At 39.7% G+C, this 25,644-nt stretch overlaps 3 protein-coding genes across 12 annotated transcripts; 1 reads left to right on the forward strand and 2 right to left on the reverse strand.

Moving 5' to 3' along the window:
- Positions 1 to 1,190: 1,190 nt before the first annotated feature.
- LOC133716420 (uncharacterized) lies at positions 1,191 to 6,761 on the reverse strand (the record flags this gene model as incomplete). Its single annotated transcript, XM_062143132.1, has 5 exons — positions 1,191 to 1,440; positions 4,614 to 4,675; positions 4,778 to 4,863; positions 5,186 to 5,210; positions 6,721 to 6,761. Coding segments are annotated over 5 exons (354 nt in total), but the record flags the coding sequence as incomplete, so codon positions are not given.
- On the forward strand, positions 5,280 to 10,639 carry LOC133715332 (uncharacterized). 10 transcript variants are annotated; one of them, XM_062141793.1, is made up of 8 exons: positions 5,288 to 5,426; positions 6,434 to 6,849; positions 7,243 to 7,297; positions 7,915 to 8,078; positions 8,312 to 8,397; positions 8,500 to 8,560; positions 8,863 to 8,949; positions 10,301 to 10,639. In XM_062141793.1, exons 4-8 carry the CDS (start codon positions 7,998 to 8,000, stop codon positions 10,391 to 10,393), a joined length of 408 nt encoding a protein of 135 aa, XP_061997777.1. In that variant the 5' UTR covers positions 5,288 to 5,426; positions 6,434 to 6,849; positions 7,243 to 7,297; positions 7,915 to 7,997; the 3' UTR covers positions 10,394 to 10,639. The 10 variants fall into 10 exon arrangements, with proteins under 10 accessions (XP_061997784.1, XP_061997781.1, XP_061997782.1 ...); XM_062141795.1 differs by having other exon boundaries at positions 5,289 to 5,426; positions 7,821 to 8,078; XM_062141794.1 differs by having other exon boundaries at positions 5,289 to 5,426; positions 7,846 to 8,078.
- Positions 10,640 to 11,142: 503 nt separating this feature from the next.
- LOC133715197 (uncharacterized) lies at positions 11,143 to 15,919 on the reverse strand. The gene is made up of 6 exons (XM_062141591.1): positions 15,271 to 15,919; positions 14,826 to 14,918; positions 14,375 to 14,605; positions 13,734 to 13,836; positions 12,618 to 12,847; positions 11,143 to 11,845 (listed from the first exon to the last, which is right to left on the reverse strand). The coding sequence occupies exons 1-6, from the start codon at positions 15,588 to 15,590 to the stop codon at positions 11,623 to 11,625; spliced, it is 1,200 nt and encodes a 399-aa protein (XP_061997575.1). The 5' UTR covers positions 15,591 to 15,919; the 3' UTR covers positions 11,143 to 11,622.
- Positions 15,920 to 25,644: the final 9,725 nt, after the last annotated feature.

The raw sequence follows: 25,644 nt of genomic DNA on the forward strand, positions 1-25,644 counted from the left end.
AAGAGGCTAGGAGCTGATCGATCACTTCTTCACCTTCTCTGAAGCCATCTCCCTCTGTTGGGATCCGCCCTCGCCTCCATCATCGCCGACGCCATCTCCCAAACACAAGCAGATCCCAATCAGCTAGGAAATTCACTGCTAAACCACTCCCATCTTGTTTTCACAGCCTACTTCTCTCTCTCCCACTCAAATCTCACTTTCTCTCTCCACATCAAGCCTCAATCTGGAAACTTTTCACTGAAAACTACCATTTTTTCAGACTCTGAGGTTTTTGGGTCTTGCTCAAAATAGTGATTTGGATTTTGGGTCTGGTTGAAATGATGGTTTTTGATGGCCAAGTTGACCAAAACCAGAAGTGAAGAAGAATAATAGTGATGGAAAAGGAAAATGGCCGCCAGCGTGGAGAATAATAATTGGGGTTTCGGGTCAATCTGGATTGGTTCGCCGACGTGGCGCTACCGATGCAGCAGGATACGATGATCATTAAAAAGGAAAAAAGAAAAAGAAAAAAGAAAAAATAAAAGAAAAAGAAATTAAAAAGGAAAAAAGAAAAACAAAAAAAGGAAAAGGAAAAAAGAAATTAAAAAGAAAAAAAAAAAAAAGGGCCGCCGGCATGGAGAACAAGAATTGGGGTTTCGGGTCGATCTGGATTGGTTCGCCGACGTGGCGCTACCGATGCAGCAGGATACGATGGTCATTAAAAAGGAAAAAGAAAAAAGAAAAATTTTTAAAAAAAAAATTAAAAAGGAAAAATAAAAAATAAAAAAGCAAAAAAGAAATTAAAAAGGAAAAAGAAAAAAGAAAAAAAAGAAAAAAAAGAAATTAAAAAGGAAAAAGAAAAAAAAAGAGAAAAAGAAATTAAAAAGGAAAAAGAAATAACAGAGGGGTATATTGGACATTTCACCTAAGGCCAACTCCTTATTTGACGCGGGAGGGGCCAATCAGACGAAAATTTTGACGTTAAGGACTTTTCAGATTAATTGAGAATGTCAGGGACTGAAACGAAAAAATGGTCATAGTACAGGGACTAAACAGAATTTAATCCTTCAGGAATCCTAGGCAATGTAAGTACATATATAGCATCTTAGGATGACATGATTTTTCATCAGACAATTAGTCTGTACTAATTTAAACATGGTTATCTGACATTTAAAGTTTTGTAATTACAGAATGGCATGGAAGAACATACATAACCTGCCTGCACTCATTTCTTACCATCCTACGACTACAAGATAAGAAATTATAATAAATAACGTGTGGAAATGCATAAAGAACATGTCTGTCCTCCTTTAAGAACATATCATGGAACTGTAACGTGGAAGTTTAGAAAGGGGGTTGGTAAGGAGTAACTTGCCTTGATATAAAGCTCATGAACCTCTTGGAAAAAGCTCTTAATCCCGTCATCGTTCCGGGAGTCATGAAGCAGCATAAGTCGTATATGTGTTTCTAGTCAAGGAAAATATCAAATGGAATGTGTTCACAAAACAAAGTAGCTCATAAACAAAAGGGAAAAATGGACGAACAGTGTCTGGACACTTTGAGGATTGTTAAAGTGATACCTGGACTTATATTTTCTTGTCAATGTAGTACCTGTGTCAACTTTCCGTCACGGCACCGTCAACTTGATCACGTGTGACGCACGTGAGGCCGAATATGAGGGCAAAAAAGACATTTTCACTCCATCAAACTCTAAATGAATAAACTCAAAATTGCAAATAAAAACTGAATAAATTATTATATTGAAAATAAAAGTTGAATAGCAAAACTGTCGGCGACGATCCCCCCTCCTCCGCCCCCACAGCCTCAGCGTCTTCCTCCTCCGCTGCCGTCGTCACGTCAGTAACAACAACAACAGCAACCGCTGCCGGCTTGTCGTCCTCCTCCTCCACCTGCGACCAAATTCATCATCTACTGATACAACACTCACAATCACTATATCATCTACTACACCTCGCATCACAACTCAGACTCACCTCTTCCTATCTTCACTTTACTTTAGCTCTCTCCTCTCTTCAATCTCATCTCCGACATAATCGTATCTATCACCTCCATATATGCGTTTTTTGTCTATTTCTGAGCTCGGATTCAAGTTTCAGTTTCTGGGTTTTTGTTCTTTCCTCTGCTTTAATTACCAGTCGTGTTTTTATTTTTTCATTCATTTATGTTTTATGGGTTTTTGTTTGAACTTAAACAACCCTTTTGGGACTGATTTCTGATTTTTGCCCAATAAAGCCTTGAAATTTGAGTTAAAGATTCATGCTTCCTGGGGTTCATGTAGGAATATTTTCCCAGGCCATGAGTCAAAGATTCAACCCTTTTCTTGCCACTGGTGCCTACATCCGAAATACTCAATTTCAAAATATCTTAAACCACATCAAGCTCAACCTTTGCTACGGAACTATGTGCATACCCAGAAAAATCAATGTCATCATCATCAATCAATTTGTCAAAGAAATCCTTGTCGGTCTGATCCTCCAACTCAAACTAAGAATTGGTCATCTAACACCCTAAACCCTCCAAATCAACCCCCATACTCAATCAAACCTCCAACCCTCAATTTGATTCCCACCACAAATTTTCAGTTACTCGCCACAAAAACTCAAACAATTGAAATTCTGAGAAGTACTACCATTCAATAATCTGAAACCTAAATTCATTACACAAATTGTTTGGACCCAAAATGAGCATTTTGGTCTGACAAGGCGTGTCTTGGAGAAATTGAGCCAAAGTCAGTGGGTCAAGATATATATTGTCGACAAGTTCGAAATATATATTTAGAGGCTAAATAAAGCCTACTATGGAAGCATGAAAAGTCAACTATAGCACATTTTCCTACTTCGGTTAGGAGAAACCGAGCTAAACAAGGAAGGAGGGGTGGCAGACTGACCAAATGAACTCGAAATGAGCTGAAACTCTGCAGATCCATTCTAGACAGCCCAAGAATCATTTCTTATGAAGAGTGCCAGAGCTAGCTTTGAGTGGAAGGCCTTCAAATAATCAGTCCAATTTTCTGCAGAAGCAAAACTGGAAAACTGGACCTGTAAGAGGTCCAGCAGCATTTCCGGCCCAACCACATGGAAATAAATTCTGAAATTTTACCACAATAATCTACATTCATGGTGGATCATTTCATATGAAGAAATCGAAGGTTGAATCTGAGTTCTTAGTGGAGATAAAAATTGAAGGATAAGGGAGCAGAAAATGACTTAAACCTAACAAATTCCATTAAGTGTTTAAGTATTCAAACCTAACATTCCATTAATGTTTAGTGCTAAAACCTAACCCATTATGAGTTGTTTAAGGCCAAATAGTGTTGCTTGGAAGCCTATATATAGAGGCTACAACAAGTATCATCTCACCAATTCAAACAACAACACAAATCAAAACATCTCTAAGATGATCTAAGTTCTCTCTAGAGCAACCTCTCTAAGAGCAACTCCTCTCCTTCTCTTTCTCTTATCGGTGATCACACTCCTAGTCCTAGTCTTCTCAGAAGCCGACTTTCAGTGCCACCAAACCCTCTGTCAACGTGCTTCGGTCCTAGTCTCCTCGGGAGCCGACGGTAGTGCCGCGACCACAACGGTTACAGAACCAGCCAAGCAAGGGTAACGCCCTAGCAACCCAGCCAAGCTAAAGTCACGCTTTAGCAAGATCTCAATACTTCCCGGTGATTTCGCTCTGCTCAATCTGCAATATTGAGTATCGACTTGTGACAAGAAGAAACTTTAGCAAAGTCCTCGCCACGAGGCACAAAGAATCCCACGATGAGGTTGGTGCTCTCCTCGTCTACAATCGCTTGATAGAAGTCAGGTCAAGGGACACCCCCGACGACCGCACCCGAACGGTGCTGGCACGCCCGCGCAGAAAAGAGACTGTTGACCAGCTGCAGCAAAATTGGAGCCAAACACAAATAACAATAGAAAATCAGAAGACTAGGAGTTTAATTGGTGTCGCCACAACCTCTACGGTTCGCCGTGGCGGCGGCGTCGATGGTGAGAGTGAAGTTGGAGGCCGAATCGATTATGGGTAACTGATGATGAATGAGAGAGAAGAAGAAGAAATTTGTTTAATTCTTCCTTTATTTCTCTCTCTTAATTATGAAATTTATTTAAATTAATTATTTTATTCATATTAAATTTGTGGTTCATATAAAAAAACAACTTTTGAGGGCACATCAGTCATTTAGCTCTGTTTTTCGATCTCACGTGCGTCACACGTGATCAACTTAATGGAGCTGTGACGGAAAGTTGACACAGGTACTAGATTGACAAGAAAATATAAGTCCAGGTATCACATTGATAAGTTTTAAAGTTCACGTATCACTTTGACAGTCCTCAAAGTGTCCAGACACTGTTCGTGCATTTTTCCCTAAACAAAATGAAAACACCTATCTCTCTAGAGTCTAGACAGTAACAGCAGCAATGAATTGGGGAACTGCTGAAAACATATGAACACACATCTAATATCAATATCATCCTATCGACTGAAATTTTCGTATATGCTGCACTTTTGTCGAAGAACACACACGACAACAGCGACAAAATATTTAACAACTGGGCGAATCAGGAAATAAATAATTCTCGAATCAGTAGATTCGAAAAGATGAAGGATATGACCAGCTGTAACATAGGCGGAAACCACCAAATCATTAAAGCGGTCTACTGCTTTCAAATACCTGCACCATTTCAATTATCAAGAATGAAATGCTTAGTAATAAGAGTAACAACTAACAAGTTAGAAGGTTCAAGAAACGAAATGTACAGAACAAGTGACTTACATGGCACTGGTAGTCCAAGCAAGGTCCTGAACAATATCCAGAGCTGCATGTAATATGAACTGGTGAAGCTGAGCAGCATCTTCTCTCTGTAAATCAATTCTCAACTCAGTACAACATCTCACCCATATAAAATCAAGCAAGGAACTTTGAAGAAACCCATTTCAGATAATTGAAGAAGTGAAGAAACCCAGTTCAGGTAATTGAAAAAGAAGACAAAATTGGCTAAGTAAATCGAATAGCTAAGATCCATTTCATAGATAAAACAAGATTAAGAAGAGACGATTAAAGACAAATTGATCGGGAATTAGCTGGACAAAACTCAAAAGACACGCAAAGTGACGGCTAGATCGGGATGAACCCACTAAAACGGGAGGATTTAATAAAAAATAATAATAATTTACAATATACTAAAGCTGAGTTGCCCTGTTCATCACTGTGCACAAAGGGGAGTGACGCTTTTGCCCTTATGTTTCTCTGATTTACGGGATGCCATCGTTCTATAATCAAGTCAAATAGATTTCGCTCGTGGTTTACAGTCGAAACAGAGAGAGCGAGAGGTGATTTCATTTTGCTGCGAGGGGAAAGAAGGTCTGTGTCGAATCTGTCTGCAAGATTCAGATCGGTGGAGAGAAAGCATTTTGTATCGAAGGTATTGTTTCCCAGATTTCTATGTTTTTTTTCGTTTTTGTTGGGGTTTTTGTTTTCTCTTTTGATTCATGTTATTGACTCTGGGTTTTCGGAAATTGGGAATTGAGTTTTATTGTGTTGAGTTTGATTAGCTTTTACGGTTAGGGTTACTGAATTGGGGTTTTTTTTGGGTGATTGAATTTGGCTCTGTAATTTCAGAGTTTTGATTCTGAGTTTGTTCTGTTTATGCTTAATTGAAGAGTTGGCTATCTGCCGAGGCCTTTAAGTATTGTAATAGCAATATAATTTTTTTCCAAATGTGGTTCAGTGGTGTGTTCAAATGGTAGAGGAAGAAGAGGAGTAATAGATATGAGTTTGGTTTGGAGAGTAGGGATTGCAGGTTCGGAAATTTGTGTTTTTTGCTCTTGTGTTCTTCTTCTTTTAGTTTTGTTTGTGCTGGGGTTAGAGATATAGGTATTTGAGTGGAATGGTTTTATCAATTTTGGTAACTTAACAACTTTGTATCAACTTTGGTGTTATATGACGATCATAATGAGAACGTATAGGGATGTGATGGTGGGATTATATATTTGGTAATATGTTATTATAAGCAGCAGCAGCATATTAATTGTTACTACTGTAAGAAGCAAAGATTTTCACTATCTGCAATCTACAGTGTGTCAAAACTTTTATTAGGAATGTGTTTCCAAAGAGGCAATCTTTGTCAAGTTTAGTCATGTTATTCATTCAAGTCACGTCTTCTAAGTTGAATTTGAGTTTAGGTTTTGGTTTCTCCAATTTTGGTTATAGTTTTGAGTTTAGGATCATGTTCTGGACTTTGCCTTTTGACTGATACAGATTGTGATCTTGTGAGTACTTTGTTTGTCCTGCACTTTGCAATTTTGATGGTTGATTGAAAAAATTAGAAGATAGAGATTTCAGTTTTTTTTTTGGTTAAAAATTTTCGATTCCTTTTATGTTCTTTTTTTTAAGCTGAGTTCACTGTTTTCAATTGTTCATCGGACACAGGAAATGACGTAGCTGTCCCTGGCTTTGGGTTTGAATCACAAAATTGCTGTAGGTGTTTTTGGGGAGTCAGAAAATTGCTGTTGGGGGAAAGCATGTACTAAAGATGAGTTGAGGTGGTGAGTTGAGATCGGGGGTGGGAAATGACGTGGTTGTCCCTGCTTTTATTGACGTAGCTGTTCGGTCCTAATGCGGTGGACTTTTGTGAGAGGTAGAGATAGAGATAGAGATAGGTGATATTCAGGGAGGATAGAGGCTGAAACAGGTGAGAGAGGGATCTGGGTTTTGACTAGAGTGCTATCGAATTTTGTGAGAGGTAGAGATAGAAGATAGAGAGAGGTGATATTCAGCAAGGGTAGAGGCTGAAAGAAGTGAGAGAGGGATCTGGGTTTTGAGCACAGTGTGGAAATTTCTACTTGGTAGGTTTCAATGTTTTCTATACTTTCTGTTTGGGTTTTGGTGGAAATTTGTGATTACATATATCAATATATGTGTTGGCCTCTCTGTTATTTGTGTTGAAATCTCTGTTATCTGTTATCGGTAACGGAATTTCTGATCTGGGTTTTGATTGCGTTTGTGTACCGGAATTTCTGATCTCGGTGTTTTTGGGTTGGATTAAAAATGTGTTATTTTTGTTTTTGGATGTTCTTAAGTTATGTTAGATTCTGATTTTTATTGGGTTATTTTTTTTCTGAATTTCTCAGACATTAGATAGTGGCTTGCTTGATTTGACGAATTTTTATATGTCTTCTGTGATTTCATATGATTATACTACTTGATCTTATTGTATAAGAAGTGAATCTATTTTTCAGGTAACCTAAGGGACGTGAGAGTTTAAGCAAACACCCCCCTGAAAAACTAGAACAGGTTTGATTTCGAATGAAACTGTTTTGCTATTATTGTTTTCTGAATTTTTATGTGGTGCAGTTTTTACGTAATTATCTGCTGTTGTTAGTTTTCAAATGATGTGATTTGTTATGTTCTTCAAATTTTGTTTGCCGTTTAGTTTGATGTGTGTAGTTCATTGGAGTGGCTTGAAGGGATAGCTTTTGTTTTTAAGGATTTAAAATTTTTCATTAATTTGTATATGCTTTTCATAAATGTTTTCACTATGTAGACCTTTGCTGGATACTGATTAGTTTCCTACTATGCGCTAATGATGTTGTCTTCAATTTTGTTCGATTAGAATCTCGGGGATATGTGATGATAATTGTTTCTTTCTGTTGGGAACTATTTATAGCAATTCTGTTTGATTAGAGTCCAGTGAATCAAAATAGTATTTGATTGGTTCAGACTTGCAATTTATAATATCTAAATATTTGTTGTTACCATCATATCTTTGATGTGTTAGTCTTAGGAATATGATTTGATCTTTTCATTATATTGTTAGACCCCAGAAAGTGAATTTAGTTTAGGCTTGGCAGATTCAGTGTTGACACAGCATATTTAAAAGAAATACAAAAATAAAATAAGAGTTTCAACAGAGAAACGACGTCGTTGGTTGTTCTTCTATTTTATGTAGTCGGATCGGAGGCATCGCTAGCTCTGAAGAAGAAGAAGAAGAGCAATGGCAACGACGGCGTGTTTCATTATCGTGAGCAGAAACGACATCCCCATTTACGAAGCTGAAGTGGGATCTGCGGCCAAGGTATCTTTATCCTTGCTTTCAATTTCAATTGAAATTTTGTGATTGATTCTAAACTCATCTACAATGTCAATGCCATTCTTTGATTGGGAACCTTAGCCAATTTTGGTCTTCTTTTTCAATTACCTGAACTGGGTTTCTTCACTTCTTCAATTATCTGAAATGGGTTTCTTCAAAGTTCCTTGCTTGATTTTATATGGGTGAGATGTTGTACTGAGTTGGGGATTGATTGACAGAGAGAAGATGCTGCTCAGCTTCACCAGTTCATATTACATGCAGCTCTGGATATTGTTCAGGACCTTGCTTGGACTACCAGTGCCATGTTAGTCACTTGATCTGTACATTTCGTTTCTTGAACCTTTTAACTTGTTAGTTGTTACTCTTATTACTAAGCATTTCATTCTTGATAATTGAAATGGTGCAGGTATTTGAAAGCAGTAGACCGCTTTAATGATTTGGTGGTTTCAGCCTATGTTACAGCTGGTCATATCCTTCATCTTTTCGAATCTACTGATTCGAGAATTATATATTTCCTGATTCGCCCAGTTGTTAAATATTTTGTCGCTGTTGTCGTGTGTTCTTCGACAAAAGTGCAGCATATACGAAAATGTCAGTCGATAGGATGATATTGATATCAGATGTGTATGTTCATATGTTTTCAGCAGTTCCCCAATTCATTGCTGCTGTTACTGTCTAGACTCTAGAGGGATAGGTGTTTTCATTTTGTTTATGAGCTACTTTGTTTTGTGAACACATTCCACTTTGATATTTTCCTTGACTAGAAACACATACACGACTTATGCTGCTTCATGACTCCCGGAATGATGACGGGATTAAGAGCTTTTTCCAAGAGGTTCATGAGCTTTATATCAAGGCAAGTTACTCCTTACCAGCCCCCTTTCTAAACTTCCACGTTACAGTTCCATGATATGTTCTTAAAGTATGACAGACATGTTCTTTATGCATTTCCGCACGTGTATTATAATTTCTTATCCTGTAGCCATAGGATGGTAAGAAATGAGTACAGGCAGGTTATGTATGTTCTTCCATGCCATTTTGTAATTACAAAACTTTAAATGTCAGATAACCATGTTTAAATAGTACACACTAATTGTCTGATGAAAAGTCCTGTCATCCTAAGATACTATGTACTTACATTTCCTGAATTAATTTGCTTCATTCATGATGCATAGATGAACACCTGTTCTGTGAAGACCACTTTAAGATCAATGTTCACTGGGAACTAAAAATTGCATGGGAGAAAATATAAAATAACAGAAAACACATGGGATTCCAATTAGTGATTGTCATCATTGGCCATGTTGAGGAGAAATACCAGCTGGTGGTATCTTGGCTAAATCACACTTCAATTCCTCCATTTCGCATGCATCCCTTTTGTTTGCTCAGGATAGATCAGGATCCATATTTTTTGTCATCCTTCAGGAATTCTTGCTACCAAAAATTTAATCAAACTGGGAACTGTTTGGTCAGTTGATTACTAGGAGCATTCTACAAAGATTAGATGACCAAACAATTTTTGAATTGAGCTGATTTTTTGCAAGGATAGTTATAAAAAACAATCTAATAGATGTTCGGCGTCATGATTGAATTGCATTGCAAGTTGGTTGGGGTGAGGCTATCCCAACTTTCTTATCAGAGTATGGCTCTTTTGATGAGGACTCTGCATTGGCAGATAATTTTCTCTGTGTAAAGTCTGCTAGAGTTCAGCTATGATAAGTGATAAACAAAGGTTACATTTTTATATTTGTTTGATGATAGAGACCCGCGGAGTTAATCCTTTGATACACATAATAGGTAACACATAGGTTCCTGTGTAAAGGGTCAGTTTTAGATCCCCCATATTGTTTTTGTCTACTATTTATTTTTCTTTGAAAGGCTTTGCACATATACTTGCAAGATTTTAGCTCTATAATATAATACAATTGTAGAAATATAGGGTATCCTGCATTCTATTTTGTAGCACAAGTTTAAGATATCCTTTCTTGAATCAGGGGTTTCTCTAAATGCACTTTTTGTTCTAAAGAGCGTGTAATACCTAAAGCTACAATGAGAAACCAAATTACAAGCTGCCAACGAAAAGGACAGCCAAAAATAATAGTTGATTATTGTGATTCACTTATGACGGTTATTAAATGAATTTTACTGTCCTTAATTTCCACTACATAGACACTGATTATTGACCAGAGTTGTTTGTGAATTTGCAGACTCTTCTTAATCCGACCTACTTGCCTGGTTCACGAATAACATCATCACATTTTGATACCAAAGTTCGTGCCCTTGCACGAAAGTATCTGTAGGGCTCATGCATCTTGCAAGTGGACAACCTCTTTGATTTTATTTCAGAGTGAGGTCGAAGTTTCCAAATACAGGGTATTCGAAAGTCTTTTCCCCATATTTGTCCTTTTCAGGATTTTTCCTCATGATTGTCACTTGTAAACTATTGATGTTATAAAGATCATTAGTTCCCCATATTTAGGGTGCTTGTGTATTACAAACCTCTTGCGTATTGTGTTCATACAAATATCCTCACGGATTGATGATTATTCTGAAGTGGTGCTGCATATATTTGTTATAACCAATAAGGTTAAATGCAAGGGGATTTAATTGAAACTAATTAGTACTTGAGAGTTAAATATCAATTGTAGAGAACATATCCCAAACACACCCAGCAGCACATTTTGGTTGGATACATAATTTCAAGTGAAGTTTTCATATGCATTTCAGGACAAATAAAAAATAAAAGCCTTATGGGAAGACCGAGATTCAATCAATTGATTTAAAGCTTTCAATGACCGGAGAGATCTGCCTAGTCTCACCGAACCATCATGTGCTGAAAGAAAACTTGAATGCTTATATGACTTTCGAACACTAATTGGCAACCCTATTATAGGGTGTTAGAATGGAGTCATGGATAACAGACTGATGAAGCCACCATTGACGTGCGATGATGATGAGGCTGGGTTATTGATTTTTATTTTCAAATTTGAAAGCCATCATTTGATGTGTCGGTTGAACTTGTTAAAAAAAAAAAAAAAAAAAATTGGGACAAGCAGGATTTTCCTTTGTAAATCGGGATCAAAGATCCAATATTACACAAAACACAAATGAGGTATCTATAAAGATCCCCAGAAAAAAAAAAAAAAAACAAATAAACTTGAGCATCTATGCCTGGCTCTCTAGGCTCTCTTTGTACCATATAGTATGAAGTCCAAGTTAGTGCAAAAATGTCTGGAGTTTGGAGATGTTCAGTAAAGAACAGTCGGAGATCCGCTACCTCATATACATCACAGGAAATCAAGAGCATATACAACGCTTCTCTGAGTTACCCCCTCCAAAATACAGATAAACAGGGGATAGAATTGGATTGTAAGGGCAATAATATTTTGAGCCTGCAATCTTCCCCCACCATATTGATTTCAACAGGAAGCTTGTGTGGCAAGCCATGTGAACCTCAGCTGGTATTGCACAACTAGAGTGAGCACTGCCATTAAAAAGTGCGTTGGGACCTATTGCATAAGCAAAATTTTCAGCTTCCCTCTTCATCCATGGTGTAGACTGGTATTTGCCAGTTCTTGGTGTTCTTCTTGGGGTCGTCCGTAAGATGGAGATCTGTATCATCTTCTTTGAATGTGCTAATGAACGTTTTAGCACCCATCCAGATAAGCCTTTCAATCATGAACAATTGGTAGTTATTCTCAATCAAGGGTTCCAACATGTGGCTATAATTTGATGAGTATGCCAATTTGTATCTGCATATACAGGTCAGCAATAATCATCAGTATCAGCTGGGGCGATTACTTTGAAGCCACAGAGGGCCTTTAGATTGGCTGAGTTATAAAGACAATTAATAATAAATGAGTTAAACTAAATTAATAAATGAAAAAACAGCACTATAACCCAGTTGATACTAGAACTCAATAAATAAAACTCCCCTTCTTAAATAAACACAAAAAAGTTGAGACTGCTTTGTGAAACTCAAATCAGTGTTGGGTACTTCTAATTAGGAAATAGTATGTGGAGGTACACAGAGTGCCAAAATATTCAAAGTTCCCTGAAAATGCATATCTAGAGATAAACCTCAGAGGTAAGGACAAAATAGTCTGGTCTAATACTCATGACAGGATCAACCATGTGCTCTAATGCCTATTCCAGTATCGATTAACTTAAAAGGCTCATAAATTACTCTGTCTAGTATCAGTACCAACTGTTCAAAAGTTTGCACTAAGAAACTAAGTCAAAAGTTCTTGTCAAATGCATTTTACTCACTAATCTTAAATCATCCCTACTGAGGATTCTCAGTCAATTGCTAAACATGAATAAAAACTTAGATCTCATAGAAAACCTAGCAGTTCCTGATGATTTCTTAGGTTGGTGGTAACATGCTAGAAGTAATAACATGAAACAGTGTGAGGAGCAAACCATAACATTATATGCATGATACATTGTTTATTCTGGCAGACAAACACACAGGTTATCATCTTTGAAGTTGATGGTGCGGAGAAATGCCCAAGAAAGATGTACCTGACTGAGAGAGGTGAAAAGAATCCTGGTGTCCTTTCATTTGAAGCAATGTAAAGAGTTCGTCCAGGTGGGACCCATTTTTTAATTCTGCGGAGAATAAACTCAGGGCGTGTGTCCCTGTCCAGATGAGGTGAAAGGGTCCTCTCAACACCATTCCTGTCCCTCCTGGTCTTAAGTCTATCTCCACGACGAACATGAATGGCATCATAATCACCAAGGATTGCCTTAATCTGTGAAAATAATTTGGTCAAAGTCTGTAGTAGCACCTGATAAGCTAAATGCTATAACAAACTTTTATTATATACTACATATTACAAACTTAAGCAAGACAGAAATATAAATGAGTTTTCAATCCCATATAAGGTTGATTACATCTCAACTTTTTATTCCATGAGGTTGACTACCACCACAAACTGTAACTTTCTTTTGATGCTGTTGTAATCTGGATTACATAAAAGCTCAAAATCACATGTCCAGTTCAGCTATTTATCCCTGGTCTTCATAGGAAATTCTTGTTTTATCTTATGAAAATGACATGTATCCCATTTCATTTGTATTTACTATCATTCTCTTACGATTTACACTCTTCCTCAACTTGGAATTTCTTTTTAAATTTTAGTTTTATTGGCCTGAATTTGATGAGTTGCAGCAGTCTATTATTTTCTTTTTCGACCTTCTCACATGCACAAAATCACAAGTTCTCGGAAATTTTGTTCATCAGCATTCATTTTTCTTTGACAAGTGATCTAATACCTAACATCTTCAAGTTCCCAAAGTTTCACTAAGAATGAAAGAAGATACTTGATATCTGACTAAGAGACGCTAACAAGAGAGCAAATAAGTTAAGGTCTCCATAATAGAGGCAACCATCAAACATTATAACAGATTGGAGAGACAATCAAATAGTTCCCAAGAAGAATTTCAGCTTTTGTTAAAAAACTAATAGACATGCGGATAATTCAGTGCCAAACTCTTCAACATGTTCATAAATAGAATCCATATATCTCAGAATCATGATGCACGAATAAGCACACAAAAGAATGAGCAATCATGAAGAAACTTTATGCAACTCCCAGGTGTGAAAATAAGACTTCATGGGATTCACATGATACATACCTTCTCAGCTGCATTCCTCAGTTTCTTTGCTGCCCTCGAGGGGAGAAAGGAGTAGGGCAAAATTAAAGCACTATGGTTGTTTCGATTCTTGCACTCCGCAAACCTATATGAATACGTAATTAATTCCTCAAGAAAGATTGAAGTCTGACTAATACTCATAAACTTAACCAAAGGGAGCATACTTGAAGAAACACATGTCAATGTTTTCTGTGCTAAAAGAAATACCACAGACACAAACCAAATGAATCGAACAGACCTAGTCAAACCACATTATGCAACAGTTTACAAACCCAGATCCTATCTTGACTTTGAAACTCCATTGTCAATCAACATTGACTCAGTTAATTAATAAAAGATGAGTTAACAAGAAACAAGAGCTATAGGTTCATATCTAGTGACTCTATAACTGGTCAAGTGGTTATCTAAAACATAACTAAGACATTAAACAGGGGGCCACTGGAACAGGGTTGGCTCTCCAGGTCAGGATATATAGTTATATCTTACATCAACCAATAAACACATTTATTTTTTCTTTGGTCTAAAATACATTTGTTCACATCTCATATGAAAAGAAGAGGTTTCCCCCCAAGGAACAAATCTTAAAGATATAGAGGCTAAAAGAAAATGGAATGAGAACTTACCATGAAAGAGGGCTTGCAGTTCTGTTTATCAGCAAAAGATTTGAGAAACTACTGTTTTTGAGATCAACACGACTAACTCGTTCCACATGAGAAACTCCTCTATCTCCCAACTTCATGCTTGTTGTTAGCACCTGATACCACATTTTTGAATCATCTAAAATTACTGGTACAGTCTCCGATATGAAGTCCATATCATACAAAGAGTCCATGGAACAAGAGTTTGCATCCCAACTACCAAACAAAAGGAAAGACAGTTCACATTGTATGCTATATGCATGCTAATTAATAAAAAGAGTGTATACAAATAGATTATGGAGGTAACTACCCATGTGTGAATATTATATTTCTCAGAAGATTAAACACATGAAGCAAATAATTAATACATTTTAGGTAACAAGTATAAGTCTTCCACAGACCAAAAAAAATATTAATTAGGAGGTAAACAACTTACTTTTCTTCTGAACTTGCATTATCCGAGTGATGAAAGATCCCTTTCTTATTGTGTATTGGATTGATGCACATTCTGGAAGGCATTACAAAAGTCCTGCACACAAGATTACATAAAGTCACCGCCATTCAGTAGATTAACCAGGTTTTGAATCTAGATGAGCGTTCAATTACAGGGATTACTTTAGACGACGATTATATCACAAGAACCATCCTAACAGAAGCTCACATAAAATCACTACATTTCTGCCTCGATGGCTTTCTCTCCTACCTTGTTCACTCTCTTCTAGTCTATTCTATTTGAACACAAACCTTCTCTTGTTCTAATACTAATGTACCTATCTTTCGAAACCCAGCATAACCTTTGTATAACAGCAGATTGTCCGAAATAAAGCATAAACTCCAAAAAAGCAAACAGAAATCAAATGGAAAAGTGAGAATGTAGGTACCTGCGGAGGAAGATGGCTTCTTCAAGAGCACAGCGGAGGCTGGACTCTTGGTGGGCGAGGCCCTCACATGACTGGCAGTGCTTGCCGGGGCAGTCGATTCGGGTGCCCCAGTAGAGGTACTTCTCGTGGCTGTGGTTGATCAAATTGGGGACAGTCTGTAGGGTTTTGAGGGAGGAAGAAGAGAAGGCATTGGTGGAACTGAGATAGGAATAGAGGAAGACGAGAGCAATTGCTGCTATGCAGATGGCGAGGAAGATGATGGGGGAACTGGGCCCAGATTTGGGCTTTGGGGGTCTTCTCAATCCCATTGGAGACAGCATTGCTTGTTATTGTTTCAACAGTCTCAACTCGCGTCCGCATCAATCATCAGTATCAGTTGTGGGGGTGGTCGGAGGCAGTGGAGCGGCGCAAAGGCGGTGTTGGGTGGGGAGGAGGCTGTGCAGTGGGAGCAGGGTGAGGGTGATAGAGACGATTAGGGTGATTTGGTTGGGTTGAGATCTTCCCTTTCCTTTCAAGGAAAAAATTTCATAACACCCAAATCCGTAGTTGGTTCTTTTCATCTGATTTTGAACAACTTCTACGGTGCATCAGTATATCAATACATTAAGTAGATTTAGATTGATGTAAAGGTAAACTAGTTTGATATAGAAATATAATTCTAAGCTAGTCTACCGATGTATAGAATTATCTAGCTGTGAATCGAATTAGTCTACTTAATATATCAATACATGTTAAAGAGTATATGGAGCGATGCAAACATATCAAAAGAAAGCAATAAAGCAAAACAAGATGCACCGTAGCATTTGTAGTTTTAAAGAGTAACCATAATATGACTAAATGCCTTGCGAACATAACTAGAAGCCAAAAGGCCAAGAACTGCACTGCATATATCAATTTAATAGTGAAATTGTAATAGCAACCGTAACCGTAACCAGAAAGATATACCCCAATATTTGCCTATGTTGTGTTTTTTTTTTTTTTGAATCAAACCCAAATCGGGTGTTAGTTGCATTCATCACATGCCAGAATGGCTATTACATACCCTTCTGCTGCCTTCAACTAGACAGATCAAGAAGGTGTGGTAGTACCCACAGTGGTACGTAGAAATAGACACACTCATTATACATTTCATATCGTAGAGATAGCGGAGATCATTCTTTAGCACTACGCCAGAGCCGCTAGAAATCTAGGTTCCTAATACAAGGAATTTATGAATTTTAGACAAAACTAAAAACATAGGGTTGGGCTAAGGGCCTAAACCCTAGCCCAACATAGCAGCTACTGGACTATGGTAAACCCCAGCCCATAAACTCAAGCCCAAATGGGATATCCATCAAGCAGAAGTCCACCCAAGGCTCAATAGCTTGGTCCGGTCCAGTCCACCTGCCAGCTAAGCTTTGTCCCCGTCGCACATACCAGCCAGCCAAAACTCTGTCTGCCGCCACGCCGCCACGACCAGCCCCGCTTCTATCCGCGCCCCACGATCCACCGCCTGCGACCCAAAACCGCGCCGGACACGCCGCCTCAGCCCACGCATCCCACCCTCGATCCGTGCCGCCACGAGCATACCGTCGACAACCCAAACTACACGAGCCACGCCGCCTCGACCCACACCGCCACGGAGAGAAACCAACCCCGAGCCCACCACCACACAGCCAGATTGGTGGCGCCGTCATCAAGGTTCGATTGCCGGAACTGCTAGCACGACTACCGCCTCTGATCACCCTCCCAGCCAGACCATCCATGAGCCTCGAGCAAACCCCATCAGATGCATCCCTTGAGCAATAGCCCATCCAATACCTGTCCGGCAGCCAACCTCAAGACGACGGCGAGGCCAGAGGCCAGCCGGTGTGTCCAGGCGCCGCCGGACGAGGATGATCTCCAGAAACCAAAAATCGGCCTAAGAACAGTTCTTTGTTTTTTTTTTTTTTTTGTGGACGCCTATGTTGTGTTCTTAGATATATCAGTACTTGATATATCATAGACGAACCATATTTATAAATAAAAAATCTTCACTATCCTCTTTACAAAAAAAAAAAAAAAAAAAAAAAGGAATAATCTATACTATGTTCAAGTAAAACCCTAATTTGTGTTTGGCCCAAACTCTAGGTTACTTGACCTAGTGGTAATAGGGTTAAATTAGAAGGATCTAGATTCCTATTCAATGTACGATTACTTTCCTTGTATGATTGAGATTCTATACATTGTAATCCTCTATATAAAGAGGCCCCTATTATCAATGAAAATACACAGCGATTTTCTCTCAATTTCAGTTTCTCTACAACACGTTATCAACACGAAGCCCTAACCCTGAAACCCTAAATTCGTAGCCTCAAAATCCCAGAAACTTCCGCAACCCACCTTGAAGCCCCAGATCCCAGGAGCTCGGAACCGGCGGCGAAACCACCGGAACCGGCCGGAATCGACCTGAACCGGCCGCCGGAAGTGACTGAATCCGGTCCCAAAGAAGAATCTGACGATCTCCAGCCGAGTTCGCATCCTTCCCATCCACCTGTCACCGCCTTCCTCCGTCAGAAGCTGCAGCCATACTCCAGGAGCCCGGAACCGGAAAAATATTCACCGGAGGCGGCCTAAAAGGACCTGAACCGGGCACCACAACCGGCTGCAACCAAACCGGCAGAGGAAGAAAGAAAAAGGGGAGCAGAGCCCAGAAGGGAAGCCCAAAGCCCAGCGCAGAAGCCCAATAACCAGGCCCACTGGCGTCAGCACTAGTCAGCGTACACGTCAGCGTCTGCGTCAGCACCAGTTAGTGTCCACGTCAGCGACCGCCGCCACGTCAGCACCTCAGGTCAACGCCGGTCAACCCCCGGTCAACGCCGGTCAACCATTTTCCGGCCACTTTTCCGGGCACATATTTCCGGCAAACTTTTCCGGTCAAGATTTCCGGCAACTTTTCAAGGTAAACTTCTAAAAGTTCCCGTTTTTGAAGTTTTTATTACTTTTTTTTTTTTTTTTATTCGGGGACTTCCAACATCCCTTCTTTTACCCCCCTTTCTTCTTCATAGGGGAGACCAATAGCCGAACTGTGGGGGTTCGTGCTCACTCCAAGCTTGGAGCTTGTTGAGATCTCCAAACTTAGAGTTTGTAGAGAATCTATGATCGATCATTGTTTCGATCTAATTCAATCCCTCTTGGAATCGAATTTCTTGGAAGCGACTACGCTCGGAAATTCCTAATTTCTTGGAAGCGACTACGCTCAGAAATTTTATATGTTTTCGTGGTAGCTTTTTCCGCTCCGAAACTAACCCTAGCTAATTTCTTGTTCTCTTTCAGGATGAGTAACCTGAACAAATTGGACTTTGCTCCATTGGGAACACCTGGCTCTGAATATCACAGGTGGGTTTGTGATATCCGCCAACATCTCAAGGCTGATGGAATCCTAGATACGATTCTCGAGCCTAGCCAGGACGTGCTAACTGTTGAGCAAGCTCAAGCTTTGGAAGCAAATAGAGCAGCCTTAGAGACAAATAAGACGAAAGCCATCATCCTAATGACTCGTCATATGGATGATTCTCTCCAGTACGAGTGTATGAATGAAGAAGACCCCAGAAAGCTGTGGGCCTCACTCGAAGAAAGATTTGGCAACGTCCGTGACTCCCTGCTTCCTGACCTAGAAGTGAGATGGCATAGCCTCTGTTTTTGTGATTTCAAGTCAGTTCTTGACTACAACTCAGAAGCACTTCGCATTAAATCCTTAATGGAATTTTGTGGTAAAGAGATCACAGATGCGATGTTGATTGAGAAGACTCTCTCTACCTTCCCCGTCTCTGCATTGATGGTTGCTAAGAACTATCGAATCGATGTTACTGCAAGATGAATCACAAGGTTTCATGAGCTCATTGGAGCTATGAATGTCGCTGAAAAGCATGACAACATCCTTGTGAAGAACTATAATTCGAGATCCGTGGAAATAGAGCATATTCCGGAATCCAATTATAGTCGCGCCCCTAAAAGAAGGCGCCAAGAGCGAAACCCTAATCTTAGGGATACTTCTGGACGTCCTAGTCCATATGATCGCTCTACTTGGGAAGGTAACCGCCAAAATAAGTGAACACGGAACCGAAGAGGTCAACGTGGAAAGAGAGAGGGAGCCAACGCCTCTGGCCATGTTGGTGGCGCCACCAACACTAAGAGCCATCTAAATGACGCTTTTAAAGCGCCTCAATCAATGGAGTTTGAGCAAAGAGATGTATGTTCTCAATGTGGAGTGTTTGATCATTGGGCACACATTTGTAGAGCTCGTGAAGAACTTGTCACCGCATACAAAGCATATTGTGAAGCAAGAGAAGCTTACTATGTGGAACAAGAAGATCAAGAAGATGATCTAGAGTGAAGGGTTAAAGACTACAAATCCGCCTGGGATCAATAGATCGCCAATTCTGTTTAAGTCTTTATTTTCAAGAGATGTAGGAAATTGCCATATTATTTTTGTAGTAGATGCCTATGGTTTAGTCTTTCTTCAAAGTAGGCGTACTCAATGTAAATGTGATGTCTAGGAAGGTTTTGAGATAAGTGGTAATTAAGCGAGCCTTGCTCCACCGACATCTCTCTACTCACCTAGTCACATTTGCGTTGGAATTACCGAAAGAAGTTAGACGACTACCATTGTTTTGCATTAGCTAGCATTTGGATTAGATTCTCCTAATCGTTAAGAGACAATGATGTACTCCGTTGGCTTATGAATAAAATTTCGAGTTCTCTTCATTACGACTCCATTTTGATTCATGAGCATGTTACTTTTGACTACGATGGCTGGGCCATCAGTATTAATTCAAGGACATGGAATAGCCCAAGTTCCCCTTGCCAAATGGCACCTTGATTATTCTCACAAAACTCTCTACGCTCCTAGGGCAAATCACACCCTATGAATAGCCAACGGATTCCATGCAGAAATGCATGAGGAGAACAAAAATGAGTTCCTTTGCAATACCTCTAATGATTGCGTATAAAGGCGCATCTTAGAGATCTTTATGTGTCTCTCTAGTGGACTCTATGTCACTATTCAAGCTATTCAATCCAATAAAGTCATGAGAGATGATCTCTTGGATTTAGACACATATTGGCTTTGTCACGACAGGATAGGTCATCCTAGTCATGATATGATGATCCGTCTACTAAAGACTTCACATGGACATCCTTTCTCTCGAGCGAAACGAAGCATGAATCAAAATTTGATTCCCGGACTAAGTGTGACTGCCGCCGCCATTGTTTTTGGCACCGCCGCCGTCTACAGCCAGCCTAGGGCCGCCACTGTCCCCCTTGACAACGCCATAGAAGGCGTCACCCATGGCTATGACGCCATGGATGTCAATCCCCATAGTTATAACGCCATGGATGCCACTTCCCATGGTCTTGACACCATGATGGGTGATGTAGTCACAAACTTTGCTTCAAAATGCTTTTCTAACGCTCAGACCCAACCAAAACTCTAATTGGTTGCTTCTAAGGCCTCTCGCTCATTTTACAAAGCCATTTCCTTAGGCAAATTAGGACTGAGACCGTCCTATGCAAAGGATATGACAATACTCATTATGTTCTTACATAGAATCCGTAGGGATTCTCTGGACTGATTCAACCAACTTGCGGACGTTTAAATATCTCATGATGTTGGTTGATAAGCAAACACGCTGGTCACGTGTTGTGCCATTGTCCACTTGTAATGCTGCTTATGAAACACTCCTAGCACACATCATATGACAACGGGCTCACTCCCCGAATCATCCTATTCAGTAAATTGGATCTGACTATGCTAGTGAGTTTACATCGAAGACTTTCGATGGTTATTGCATTTGGGACTGATGTTGGACATCATATTCCCATGAGCACACCCAAATGGTCTCACGGAAACGACTACGTACGATGGTAGTCCGGACATTGGTAATGCGCACCAACCTCCTTATATCCGCTTGGGGTGATGTCATATCGCATGCAGCTATGCTAATTCGTCTACGACCCACCGCCACTCAATCTACATCTGCGTTACAGCTAGTGACTGGGTACAAGTATCGTACTTACGCATCTTTGAGTGTGCCACTTATGTGCCAATAGCGACGCCAAAACGCTCTATAATGGGTCCTTACAGACGAATGAGCAACTTAGTTGGATTTGAGACTCCAACAATCGTCTGCCACTTAATGCCCTTGCATGGCGATCTCCTTACCGCTAGACTTGCGGATGTCACTTTGATGAGACAGTCTTCCCGTCGTTAGGGGGAGATAAGAACACAGATGTTTAGCAGGAACGACAGGATTTATCGTTGTCTGTCCCCACTATGTCTCACCTTGATCCCCATTAAAGTGACGAGATCACACAAATATGCTGCAAATATGCCTGCAAGGAAGTACATCCTTACAAGAGGACGTAGCGCCACCCTACACGGAGGTAGGCATGGCGCCAACGCCAAAGAGTGTGGTACTCTGGCGTTACAGGCCATGGCCCCAGCTAGGATGCGTGGGAGGCCCGTGGATTCGAAGGATACTTTGGCACATTCCAATCCTTTGATCATCGACACTCAAAATCCGTCTCATGAGTATCTTTCGGGTTATGGTTATCATTGGGGGACGCCTCAACGTCAGAACCTATTCCTGAGAATATAGAGCTCTATGAAACTTACACTAGTGTACATGAGGCGTGGGATAGAAACTCCATCATAATTGATGATGTAGTTGCGCATGAGTTTGTTGAGTCAGATGATATCGAACCACGCTCCGTTGACGAATGAATACCAACGTAGAGAAATTTGGCCTAAATGGAACGATGCGATCCAGGTTAAGATGGATTCTCTAAACGAAGAGGAAGGTTTTTGAGCTAGTAATGCCAACACCTCCTAACATAAAACCTATTGACTAATTGGTCTTCGTTAGAAAGCGTGATGAGAAAAAGAGATGGTAATCTCACCTTATGGCGCAAGGCTTCTCATAAAACGCCCTGGAATCGACTACGATGAGACATATTCTCTCGTAATGGATGTCATTGCACTCCACTACCCTGTCAGTTTAATAGTTTCCGAATAACTGAACATGCAGCTTACAAATGTGGTCACTACGTATCTCTATGGGGATCTAGATACGGAATGTACATGAAGGTTCATGGTGAACTTCATTTACCCAAGTCAAGTGGCTCTAGACCACGGAGCGCGTTTTTACAAAGAGGTTGAAACGCTCACTAAGATGACTACTTGATTGGGAAGGGATATGCCCACGCGTTTCCATAACAAGTTTCGGATTCTATCGCGGTTCATGTTGGACATGTTCTTCATTAGAAGCCCTTAAAGAGTTAAGGGAAACCGCTGAACACTTGAAATCTGAGTTTGAGATGAAGGATTTTGGGAGAACGCGATTATGTCTCGGTTTGGAACTTGAGCATCGTGTTGATAGATGCTTAGGCATTTTGACAAGGTCAAACCTTCAAGCACCCCCATGATCGTCCGTAGTCTTGATCCTGAAAATGATCCTCTTCGTTTGAAGGATGACGACGAAGATGCGCTAGGGGCAGAAATTCCCTAGTTAAGTACAATAAGCGCATTATTGTACTTAGCTCAATGCACAAGATCGGACATCTCATTTGCCATAAACTTGTTAGCTAAGGTATAGCTTTGCACCAACGCGACGCCATTAGATTGGTGTAAAAGATATCTTTCAGTACTTGAGATGTACGATTGATATGGGCTTGTTCTATCCCTACAGAGAGATGATGGATTCGGACCCATCACACACTAGGAACGCCGCCAACACTGGCCTGCATCCACTATCCCCATCCCAAAACAACATGTGTTTTGGAAGGTTTTGCTGATGTTGGGTATCTCTTCCCAAATTGGTTATATGTTCACCATGGGTAAAGACCATGATATCTTGGAGGTCTACAGAAATAGACCTTAGTCGCTATATCTTCGAACTATGCAGAGATCATTGCTCTTCATGAACTGGTTCGTGAATGTATATGGATTGGATCCATAATCACGCATGTTCGAACAATTGTGGTTTGAAGTCTACCACAGATGAGCCTACGAGCATATAGGATAGTGCTGCTTGTTTTGAACAAATGAAGCAAGGCTACATCAAAAGCGACAACGCCAAGGATAATCAGCAACAACAGACTCTCCTCAAGATCAAAGTGAACTAGGTTCAACCTGAGGAGAGTGTGGCAGACTTGCTCTCTAAGTCATTGCCTAAATTCCACTTTCGAGAAACATGTTGGTAGCATCATTTGCGGAAGTTATCCGAACTCCCATGACTGTAGTCATCAGGGGGAGATGTCTACATGTATCGTCTCGAAGCGTGAAGGGTGTGTTGTGTTCTTTTTCCCCTTCGACCGAGGTTATTTTTGTCCCACTGGGTTTTTGTTACTCGGCAAGGTTTTTAATGAGGCAACGAGAGAAGCACCGCGTTTGGGCAACACAAGGGGGAGTGTTCAAGTAAAACCCTAATTTGTGTTTGGCCCAAACTCTAGGTTACTTGACCTAGTGGTAATAGGGTTAAATTAGAAGGATCTAGATTCCTATTCACTGTACGATTACTTTCCTTGTATGATTGAGATTCTATACATTGTAATCCTCTATATAAAGAGTCCCCTATTATCAATGAGAATACACAGCGATTTTCTCTCAATTTCAGTTTCTCTACAACGTACTATTCTTTTTTTTTTTTTTTTAAATATAATCTATACTTTTCTTAAGAGAAGAAGCTTTATTAGTCAAAACTGAAAATTTTGACAGATTTAACCATGAAAAATTGAAATTTTTTTTAAAAAATAAATGAAATCACAAGAGTGTCGATGAGCTGTGACCTGTTGGTAAGTTATAATTTCAATATTAAAAAGGTCATAGATTTGATTCTCAATTCCTTACTGACATATATAAGGGTAGGGTGAGCTAAAGGTTTTTTTTTTTTTTTTTTTTTTTTTAAATCACAAGAGTAAATATGCCAATTATAAAATAGATTTTTATTAAAAAAAACTAAAAAGAAATGAGCCCACAAACCCCCCACTTTTCTCTCCCACTAATTTCTCTCTGCAATAACTGTTTTATTTCTTTTTTTTTTTAGGGTGCGGCTATTGTCACCCTATAATTAGGGCTGTCAATTCTGACACGACCCAATAACACAACTCGAAACCCACACGAAATAAAGCTGGTTGAACCCACACGATTAAAAAGCGGGCCGGCAGTGGGTCAACCCGTCATGACTTATTTAATAAATGGGTCGGCCACGGGTCAACCAGCCAACACGGAGTGAACCGGTATAACCCGATTGTACTATGTTTCTTCTTGAAATTTTGGACGTTTGGAGTATTTGATCATAGGATTAGACAATTTGAAATATTTTGCTTTTTAATTATTGGATTTAATTATTTATGAATTATATATAATTTTTTGGGGCCATGACCAGTTACCCAATTATAGCCCAATATTTCCCCAATCACTCCACCTTCAACTGTTTGTGCCCACTTACCCAATTCAACAGTGTGACGACTATTATAGGGTCTGAAAAAAAAATTACGGGAGTGCCACTACCCACTAACGCACGACTCGTCAGTTACTCGTCTCTCTCAAACATCAAATCGATTCAAAACTCTTCCTCCCTCCATACCTGATTCTCTCTCTCTCTGCCTCACTCGCTCTCTCTCTCTCTCTCTCTCTCTCTCTCTCTCTCTCTCTCTCTCTCTCTCTCTCTCTCTCTCTCTCTCTCTCACACCTCGATACTCACCGTTCGACGGCGACGAGGCTTCAAGGTCCGGCAACAGTTTTCGGCTTCGAAGTTATCGAAACAGGTAAAAACTCAATTTCCGACTCCGTTTTCCAGATTTTCATGTTTTCTGCGGAATCTATTACAGAAATCTTCGCTTTAAACATGTTAGTAGCTTCATTTTGGTTACATATCTGTGAAATTTGTGATATGACTTTGCATGTGCCAAAATCTGTGAAATCTATGGTTTCTGGTTCATAATTGTGAAAATCTGTTATGAATGTTGTTTGTCGATTATAAACTGTTAATTGAGAGAAAATGAGGACTGATTGAAAGCCTATTGTGGAGTCCTAACCATAAAAGATGTAACATTATTGCCCCCCAGTAGACTTTGTATTTGGGGCCAATGATCACTGCTCTGTTCATTGAAGTACAGAATTCTGCTATTCCAAAGTAAATGTAGTGTTTTTTTGTTGGTCTACTGGGGGGCAATAGACAGATTATTGGCTCCCAGAAATGTTTGGACTGTGGTTCATAAATCACCTGTAATTAAGGCTTTGATATGTATTCTATTTTTAAGTTTGTTATCTGGTTTTTGAAGTTTGTTAAATAGCAGTAGTCGATAAATGAAAGGAATTGTGTGGTTTTTGTTGGTCTAGTAGGAGGCAATAGA

The sequence above is a fragment of the Rosa rugosa genome, chromosome 6 (genome assembly GCF_958449725.1).
Source record: "Rosa rugosa chromosome 6, drRosRugo1.1, whole genome shotgun sequence".
NCBI classification, from domain to species: domain Eukaryota; kingdom Viridiplantae; phylum Streptophyta; class Magnoliopsida; order Rosales; family Rosaceae; genus Rosa; species Rosa rugosa.

Excerpts from the sequence above, each read along its gene's own strand:
- LOC133715197 (XM_062141591.1), bottom strand. The coding sequence starts at position 15,590 with ATGCTGTCTCCAATGGGATTGAGAAGACCCCCAAAGCCCAAATCTGGG. Across the intron at positions 14,919-15,270 it reads GAAGCCATCTTCCTCCGCAG|GACTTTTGTAATGCCTTCCA; the intron begins GTACCTACATTC and ends TCTTGTGTGCAG. Across the intron at positions 14,606-14,825 it reads AATGCAAGTTCAGAAGAAAA|TTGGGATGCAAACTCTTGTT; the intron begins GTAAGTTGTTTA and ends TTTGTTTGGTAG.
- LOC133715332 (XM_062141800.1), top strand. The coding sequence starts at position 7,998 with ATGGCAACGACGGCGTGTTTCATTATCGTGAGCAGAAACGACATCCCC. Across the intron at positions 8,398-8,499 it reads GCTTGGACTACCAGTGCCAT|GTATTTGAAAGCAGTAGACC; the intron begins GTTAGTCACTTG and ends GAAATGGTGCAG. Across the intron at positions 8,561-8,862 it reads CAGCCTATGTTACAGCTGGT|CATACACGACTTATGCTGCT; the intron begins CATATCCTTCAT and ends TGACTAGAAACA.